Here is a 9,176-nt window from a genome sequence, read left to right as displayed (position 1 = left end):
ACGCACATACACGCACACCTCACACTCAGGCCCACCGACGCCGCAAAGCTTAAGATCCAGCTATGCCTTACAAAGCTGGAATGTAAGAGACTACTGAGAATTGAGTTCTGCCCTCCCGACTGTGCAACACCCCTGGATAACTGAAACGGCAATTGGAAGGGGGATTCAATCTGACCAGGCAATTAAGCAAGCATAGCTCACTTTTACTCAAAACACTGTCCTTTAAAATATTAAATAAGGGTCAAAGGTTTTGTTTTTCTTTGTAAAGGTGTCTTTGACATTATTTTAAGTTTATGACACCCAACAGTCAAAAACCTTAAGACTGGCTTGTTGCTGTCCTGTGAACTTTCAGAAGTCACATCTCACAGAAGTGCGACTTTCAATATAATTTAATCAAGTCAATTAATACTGTTTAATAAATAGGCCAGAAAATTAGCTGAGAGTTTTTCTCGGCGGGATGTGGCGTGCGACCGAAGTTATGGAAGATTGTCCCTTGAATCACTAAGGCAAACTTTGCTGAGTGTCATTTTACATACAGCAATCACATAAAAAAAGAGTTATAAATAGAAAAAATTCCAAAGTTCTCCCACAGACAGACAGGGAAATCGAAACATAAAAAAAAAAAAAAAAAAAAAATTGAAGCAAAACAAAAACACAACCACCCCTCCCCCGACAACCCATTTGCTTCAAGTCCTTGATCATACAGTACTCAACATCTTTGGATATTTTACAATATACAACTCCAAACTGCAGCCAAGAAAAAGCAGAAAGAATTAACCAGTCATCTGAAAAATTGAGTTTATAAGAAGTCATCACCTTTACAAAATAAAAACAAAAGCCCCAACATAACTGGATTCCAATTTATTCATGTTTCCTTTCTTTTCTCTCTCTCTTTTAAAGTCTGGTTTGGCCCCAATCGCTTGGCTGATGGGGGGGGACACGGGCACATTGGCTGGTGGACATGGGCATGCTTCTGGAGCAAGTGTCTGCAATGAAGACGGGAATCTGAGAGGTGGCTGCCGAGGCAGATGACTTCTGAGAACGGAGGGTGTGTGTAGCAGTCCTGCGGGCTGGAGTGGCATCCGGTGGTGCGGAGACTCAGGGGATCTCTTCTGGACAGCTGTGAGAGGGACAGAGTCTGTGCTCTTCTCTGGCCTTTTTGTTTGTTGTGTGTTTGCTCAGGAAAAAGCCAAGGCGACAGGAAGAGCTGAAGTCTCTTTGTGCCCAGAGCACAGAGACTGGGGACCCCAGCCCTGGGCCCTCCCTGGGGATGAACCCTCCTCCTCTCTGGGCTGCTAAGAAACCAAAGCAAATTCGGCAAGAAAAGAGAGGGGAGGGAAGGGGAGAGAAGCTCGGGAAGGCACGGGGCCGGCAGAGCCTTCCTTTTCAGGACCTGCTGAAAACTCAAGAACCAGGAGAACGTGTGACAGCTCTAACTCACAGAGCCCTTCAAACCTCAGAGGCCTCCACTTCTCTGCACTGAGCCCTTTTGTCAAAAAAGGGGAGCCAAATACTCCCACTTCATCCCCAGAGGGAGGAGGAAGGGGTTGAGGGGGTTCTCACACAGCAAATGGGACCATCGCTAGCAATGCCAAGGCCCTGAGGAACCCACGACTCAAAAAGCAAACAGATAAACCCTAGAAAACCAGGTTATGTATTTTGTCTGTTTTCAGGAATCAGGGTGAGGGGAAACAGTTGCCAGGTGTTAAGAGGTGGCCCCCGTCTCTCCGATGTTGGCCCTGAGAGCCCCAAGACACTGCACAGCCTTGGAAGGGGCATTGGAGATGGGGTAAATACTAAATAGTGCCACCAGGGGTCCAGACACGAACAGCGGCCTGCAGGGAGGGTAAGGTAGCATTCAGAGTTCGCAGACCTGCCTGTGGGCTTTGGTGAAGTTCGGAAGCTCCCCTGACCCCCGATCTCTGTCTAGTCTGGCCATATTTCTCACCTATGCTAATATGCTAATACAGAGCTGGATGTAATAAAACTAAGTCCAGAAAAATAAACTGTTTCCCCACGGACTTGGGGAGTACAAAGCTCCTACCCTCTCCGGATTCTCTGGGGGGATAGGTGTGTATGTGTTTAGAGGTGGAGGGAGGAAACCTAAGTTACCAGCCCCTTCTATAGCCGGGTGACACTGAGCTACAGAGGGCTGACCTGTCAAGGTCACAGGACAGGTAAGGGAAAAAATGGCCCTGGCCTCCCAAAGCCTGGTTCCTGACTGGTTCCAGGAGGCCTCCCTACCAACACAGCATTTCTTTCTATGTGGCAGGTGGGTAGTTCTCAAAAAGACCCCGGGGCCACTGGAGCCTGGAAAATGAGCCCTCAGAGGAGTGTTGGCAGAGACTCTGCCACAGGGGGTGGAGCCTAACCAAGGTGCATGCCCAGCCCCCACCTCCTCCTGCTCCATCTGGCTGGGCACCAGGCCAACCACCCCCTGACCCCTCATAACTCACCCAGCTCCTAAGTGCCCCTGGGCATCCAGTTCTGTGTGGCTTGGGCCCGTGCAAATTTCTACATGAGAGCCAGAGAGACAGCCAGGGAGGGAGGCCCAGGCTCCTGGTCTTTTGGGAAGAGATGCCGGTCTCAGAACAGCAAAAGGAGGCAGCTGATTTAGGAGCCTGGGAAAATGCCATCACTGATAGTATTATTATTATTTTTTCCATTTTCCCCTTGTGTTTTTAAAATGAAAAGTTCAGATCCATGGGGTGGGGAAGAGCGGGCCTGGAGGGAGAAGGACTGGAGGGCTGGTGGGCTGGAGTCGATAGTGACCAGCCTAGTTGTTGGCTTCGGACATGGAGGCCACGTGGTTGAGGCCGGCGAGCCCAGGGAGGCCGGCCAGGCCCGCGGCCCACGGGTCGGGCAGCGGGAAGTAGGGCCGCGCCGCTGCCACGTTCTCGGCCAGTGCGAAGGCCAGGAGGCCCCCCGCGTTCCTCTCAGCCTCCAGCTGCGCGCGCCCGAACAGCTTCATCTGCGTCTCCTCGAACTGCCGCTCCAGCTCCTGCAGGCTCAGGGCGCCCTTGGGCGCTGCCAGGAAGTGCTTGGCGGGGCTGGGGCCCGGGAGGCACACGGCTGTGCCGCCCAGGTGGCCGCCGACTTCGCCCAGAGCCGGAGGCATCACGAAGGCCGCCTTGTCGGGGGCCGGGCCACCCGGCCCGAAGAGCAGGCTGGCGGCCCTCCACGCAGCGGGCTTGCGGCCGCGTCGGGGCCGCGCCATGCGGCAGCTCTGGCGCTTGATGTGGCGGTGCAGGTGGTCGGAGCGCGTGAAGCTCTTGTAGCAGAACTCGCACTGGTAGGGCCGCACTCCCGTGTGGATGCGCATGTGGTTCTTGAGGTCGTAGTTGTGCACAAACTTGGCGTTGCAGTGGATGCACAGGTAGGGCCGCTCCCCCGTGTGCTTCCGCATGTGGATTTTCAGCTTGTCCTGCCTGCAGTGCAGAGACTGGGGGTCAGTTCCGCAGGGAACACCAGGAGCCATTCCTAACCTTCTGCTCCCCTTTCCTCCAGAACCAGCCGAGGCTCCCTACTGCCATGGAGTCAAACCCCAGAAATAGGTCCCATGCTAGATCTACCCTCAACTGCTGCCCCACCTTAGACAGGTATGGTTACTCACCTGGATTAAAGGGATGTGGAAAAAGCAGTGTCTGGAAATTCCCACTCCCCTAAACTCCTTTTATATCCGAGCTCAGAGTCATGAAACTCCCACTTAATTAGGGGTTTATCTCACATACTGGGAAGACACTTTGCCAGAAGTCAGGGTTCTGACCTTAGTCCTCGACTAGTGCAGCGACTTCTGCTGATACTGGATTGCACTTTAATCTCACACCCACTCTCTCCAGGCAACTTTATGCTTTCCCTCCAGTTCATCTATATGCTTTGGCCCAAAGTCCCTGGTCCCATCCCAGCCCCCGGGCTGTTGAGATCTGTCTGTGTTTGGCACTAATCTGGGAGGCTATAGAAGCTTGGGCACACCTTGTTCAAACCTCCTGCATAGTGGTTTCCTATCCTAAGCCTTGGGCTCTCCTCTTTGTCTGTAGACAATTTCAGGGTTTACAAAAGAGCCAGGTGTGAGAAGAATGCAGCCTAATCTAGGGCAAAACTTTTTGGGGTTTAAGTGGTATTATTCACAGGTAAGGTATGGTGTAGGGTGGGGCGCCTGCGACTATTGGGGGTCTGGGAGCCTCTGCGCCAGCTGCAGACCCACCACCAACTTGCTGGTCACCTCAGGCAAGTTACTTAACCTCACTGTCCAGAGCTGAACCTGGTGCCAGACATCAATTCTCACTGTCCAGGGCTGATGGAAAGAACCTGGGTCCTGGGTGAGCTAGATTCCACATACCTCCTGGTGGCCTTGGCAGGAAAACTGACATCAGGGGGTTGTTTTCATAAAGACTGAGCTTTGGGTAAACCAGCTTAAGCTGGCTGAGGTACAGGCAGCTGGGCTGCAAGAATTCCTCTTGGGATAATTCGCAGCCTTCCCCATTGGGGCCATACGGGCCAGGAAGCTCTGTGTCTAGTCTCCTACCTCCTCCCTGAAGATGTGGCTTGTGTGGAGCATCTGCCTATAATTTCAGACTCTGCTTTGAGGTTAGAGCAGATGTGGAGTCCAGCTGTCCTCCCTAAGATGGCCAGATTTAAACCCTGTTTCACATAATCCCACGACAGCAGGTGCAGGTCCTAGGCTCCTGGTGTCCCCTGGCCACTAGAGGTCTCACCAGCTCTCATTTTCAAAATGGTTCTCCAGGGGCAGAGCAGGAGAGAAAAGGACATTCCCATGAACACTGGCAGGCACTGTGGGAGGAAGGTCAGAGAGGACAGACCGTCCTCCCACCTGTGCTCACAGGAAGGCTGGAGAGCCCCTGGCAGCAGGGGGAAGGGAAGTGAGGTCACCCTCCTCCCTTCCACATCCCACTGCTCCTGCCTCTTCTCAAACCCACCAGCCACCCCTAGGCTACATGGTACTCTGCTGTGATATCCCACCCCCTACCAGCATGCTGTGGTCTCTGTAACCCAGATTTCACCTAGATGATTGGATTTTTGAGGAGGAAGGGACCTCAGAGACCATTTAGGCCAGTGGGTATCAAACTTAAGGATGCATTCGAACCATAATCAGGACTTAATAAACAGTGCTGGGCCCTACTCCTAGAGATTCTGATCAGTAGGTCTGGGATGGGGGAGAGGGACAAAGGATTTGCGTTTCTAACCAGTTGCCACATGCTGGTGGTGGTCGTGGTCCGTGGACCCCATACTGAGAACCACTGGTCCAGGCAAAGCCTCCACTATGTAGGTGGGCAAGCAGGCCCGGCTGGGGAACTTGCCAAGCTCACCCAGAGGGTCATGGCAGGCCTGGGAGTCAAGGCCTCTTTTCTCACCACAGCACTGTGACTGTGAAAATAGAAGTGTCAGATGCCTGTACCCCTGGAGTGATGTAACTTCCCAGTCCTGAGGGGTATGTCTTGGGCCTCCACAAATTCACTCAGGCTCTGACAGAAACACTGATGCTAGGTGGTTGGCTGGGCTCCCTCACCAGGCCTAGCAGAGGGCTCAGCTCAGAATCAGCTAAGCGGGCTGTAAATGCATCATCTTATTACTCCTCACCACAACCTAGGAGGTAAGTTTTTTATTTTTATTTTTATTTTTTTGAGACAGAGTCTCGCTCTGTCACCCAGGCTGGAGTGCAGTGGCACGATCTTGGCTCACCACAACCTCTGCTTCTCAGGTTCAAATGATTCTCCTGCCTCAGCCTCTTGAGTAACTGGGATTATAGGCACGCATCACCATGCCCGGCTAAGTTTTGTATTTTTTAAAGTAGAAACGGGGCTTCATCATCTTGGTCAGGCTGGTCTCAAACTCCTGACCTTGTCATCTGACCACTTCGGCCTCCCAAAGTGCTGGGATTACAGGCGTGAGCCACCATGCCAGGCTGAGGTAGGTTTTTTTTTTTTTTTTTTTGAGACGGAGTCTCATTCTGTCACCCAGGCTGGCTTGAGTGCAGTAGCGCAACCTTAGCTCATTGCAAGCTCTGCATCCCAGGTTCATGCCATTCTCCTTCCTCAGCCCCCCGAGTAGCTGGGACTATAGGCACCCACCACCACGCCTGGCTAATTTTTTTTTTTTTTTTTGTATTTTTAATAGAGACAGGGTTTCACTGTGTTAGCCAGGATGGTCTTGATCTCCTGACCCGTGATCCGCCCGCCTCAGCCTCCCAAAGCGCTGGGATTACAGGCATGAGCCACCGCGCCCGGCCAGGTAGATTTTTTTTTAAGTCACTATTACACATAATTAGTAGTACGAACCCTTAGGTCACTCTCAAATAATGGACAATATAAGTGGTAAATCTTCAAATGTCTTCCAAACTTCTCATTCGTGTATCTAAAATAAATCCCATTTTTGTGGCAATTGGTCCGAGTATGTAGGAAGTGTTGAGAAGGTGCCTACAATATCCTTTGATTGAACACCTGCTCTGGGCAGGTAAATACATGACTTCATTGACCCTGGGAATTCATTATTCAGAGGCAAGGTATGGTGTAGAGATAGGGCCCCTCCAGGAGTCTGGGAGTCCCTGTTGTAGCTCCAGACCCACCACCAACTTGCTGGGTGGCTTTAGGCAAGTTATTTAACCTCTCTGTGCAGAGCTAAACCTAGGACCAGACATCACTTCCCATTGTCCAGGGCAGATGGAGGGAATCTGGGTTTGTGTGAGCTAGATTCAACACATTTGGTATACTTTCCTCACTTGGACACAGGCAGAAAGGAGGCTCAAAGAAGTTAAGAGCTTCCCCAAGGTATCCAGCTGGTGAGGGGCAAAGGAACCTGAGGGGCTACCTGGCTGTGGTTTGTTTGTAAGCTATTCTGGGATGAGGAAGGATGGATTTTCACACCTGGGACTCCCAACCTGAGGCCTACAAGGACTGCTGCAGAAAGGGTAGACCAGAACAATCAAGAGAGGGTACCAGTAGCTAGCCAGCTTTCTGCCGCTGTGGCCAGAAGACTAGAGTATGCCAATGGGAGGAACTCAGCCCTGGGCATGAGCTTTCCCTAATGGAGACATTTGTGGGAATGGGGGCAAGGGGTGGGAAGAGTAGGCAAAGCTCATGATAAGCCAGTTCTGGAAAAAACTCCAGAGGATCATCTAGTTTACCAGGCACATTTTACCACATTGATTCATGGTCTGAGTCAGTGGGCCCAGTAAGCTACACTATTAGCAGTACATGTCTCAGGGCCTTGAAAACACTGATCTAATTACTTCCAAGATAAGGAAAGCAAGGACCAAAGAGGGAATGGTATCCTAGGGCCACACAGCCTCCTTCTTTACACTGACCTTTCCTGTGGATACTAAGACATGTGCATTGGAGCTGGAGGTGGTGCCGGGTACGCTCCAAGAACTGGACCAGTTCCCTTCCCTGGTCTGGGCCTCAGTTTCCTGATCTCTAAAGTGGGGGTTGGGCTGCATCCTTGGGGCCTCTAGTGCTCCATGAGTGTTTGCATCTGGGTAATGGGCTTCTACCAAATCTCTTTCTGGAGTCTGGCTGGCTGGCTGGCTGGCTGGCTGGCTTCCTTGCCCCTTCACATATTCAATCTACCTGTGGAAGCATTGTGAATTTAGCTGGAATATGTTCTAGCTGGAATCTCAGGAGCTGAGCTCTTAGTTACTTCTCTGTAGCAATGGAGGTCTGGTGGTTCCACTTAAAATTTCCCAAGGCCCCCTTGTCCAATGGCCTGTGTGCTCACTTACCCCTCAGCATGGCTTTCTGGGGTCTTTACAAGCTCACTGCCATCTCCTCTGCCAGCTTCCTGCCTGCCCCCCATGGCACACTGTCCCACACTCTGGGCATCCCTGCATCTTTGAACACCTGCAGGTACGAACTGGACTGCTGGTTCCCCAGTGCACGGCCCACCACATTACTGGGTGGATGCCTGGTAAACCCTGGCTCCTTCCCTGATGTGTGCATGTCTTGTGCTTGGACACTGATGCTCCATCCTTAGGGCCCTCCCAGAAGGTCAAGCCCAGAGCCAGGGTGCCCCTTCCTCCCAGCCCTCCTCCTTCCAGCTCTCTTCCTCCCAGCACTCCTCCCTGCATGTGGCATGGAGGGTTCTGGTACCTGCTTTGATGAGAACCTGTGGGATGCTCTTTCGTACTCTGCTAAACACACAACAATGAATGTAGATAGAGGGGAGGCTCACTGCATGTTTGGTGACTGACAAGAGGGGCCAATTTCAGAATTCCCTGACTACAAATCCGACATTCTCCCCTCTGGCCCTGGTCCCCTTGTCTGCCATCTCATTCCATCTCTTTGCATCAGGGACAGCCAAGGACATATGCACCCAAGCCTTGGTCTACAGGCCCGCTTCCAGCCTGGAGAGCTCATCGTCGGGAAAGTCGTGTGAGTCCTCATGAGCTCATTCCCAGAATCAAAGAAAAGGGCTGCGGGGCCTTGGCCTGAGGTCTGTGGCCTCCAGAAAGGCTCCCAATCAGGATAATGCTTTCCCAGCAGCCTCCACCCGGACTTCTTGTAACCCGATGGTTTGAGACACACTCTTCCTGCTACCACTGCTAATGCCATTACATTATCTTAATAGGGTTCCCAGAGCTGCCAGGAGTGGGAGGACTACAAAGAGAGGGAAAACAAAAGCCAGGCTGCTGGCTCGTCTGGAGAGCAGGCAGCTGTGGGGGCACAGGGGTGGTCAGCATTTGGCTGGCACAGGAGGAGGCGGGTGGAGACTAAAAGGTGCAGCCTTCGGGGTTCAGCGGGAACCGGAAAGCATGCCTTGTCAGAGAGTGACTGCGGTGCAGAGGTCGTCCATGCCTGCCCAGGACGGTGTGCCCTCCATGGGACCTCTGCTGTCTTTGGGCCAGTCTATTCTCATTTTGCAGTTTCTCGCCTCCACTACTGTCCCCAACAGGCATGGCTGGGGCACCTCTGGGAGCCAGGCTGTGAGAGATTGCGGGACTCCAGGAGATAGACCGGCCAGCCATGCTCTCTGGGAGCTCCTAACAGAAGGGCTGGGGGAGGCAGGAGTCTCTATGGTCTGCAATCAAGGACCCATGTGGTGGGAATTAAGAGGCGGAAGATGCAGAGGCTTTCACAGGGCCCAGGGCCAGGCCCAGTTGGCAGTGATGGCTGCAGATGGGGCAAAAAGATGTGTGGGGGCCACCTGGGATGTCCACGGGCAGG

General features: G+C 52.5%; 1 protein-coding gene across 4 annotated transcripts in view; it reads right to left on the bottom strand.

Annotated features, from left to right (window-relative positions):
* Positions 1–781: 781 nt before the first annotated feature.
* Positions 782–9,176, bottom strand: part of ZBTB7C (zinc finger and BTB domain containing 7C) — a 387,122-nt gene continuing 378,727 nt past the window's right edge. For all 4 annotated transcript variants that reach the window (XM_031934563.1, XM_023207587.1, XM_031934564.1 and 1 more), the window contains one exon: positions 782–3,428. In XM_031934563.1, coding sequence (XP_031790423.1) covers positions 2,777–3,428 — 652 coding nt within the window. In that variant the 3' untranslated portion in view covers positions 782–2,776. The remainder of the gene's footprint in view (positions 3,429–9,176) is intronic.

The sequence above is a fragment of the Piliocolobus tephrosceles genome, chromosome 18, assembly GCF_002776525.5.
Source record: "Piliocolobus tephrosceles isolate RC106 chromosome 18, ASM277652v3, whole genome shotgun sequence".
NCBI classification, from domain to species: Eukaryota; Metazoa; Chordata; class Mammalia; order Primates; family Cercopithecidae; genus Piliocolobus; species Piliocolobus tephrosceles.
Note: the sequence above shows the minus strand (reverse complement) of the source record. Positions and strands in the feature narration are given on the sequence as shown.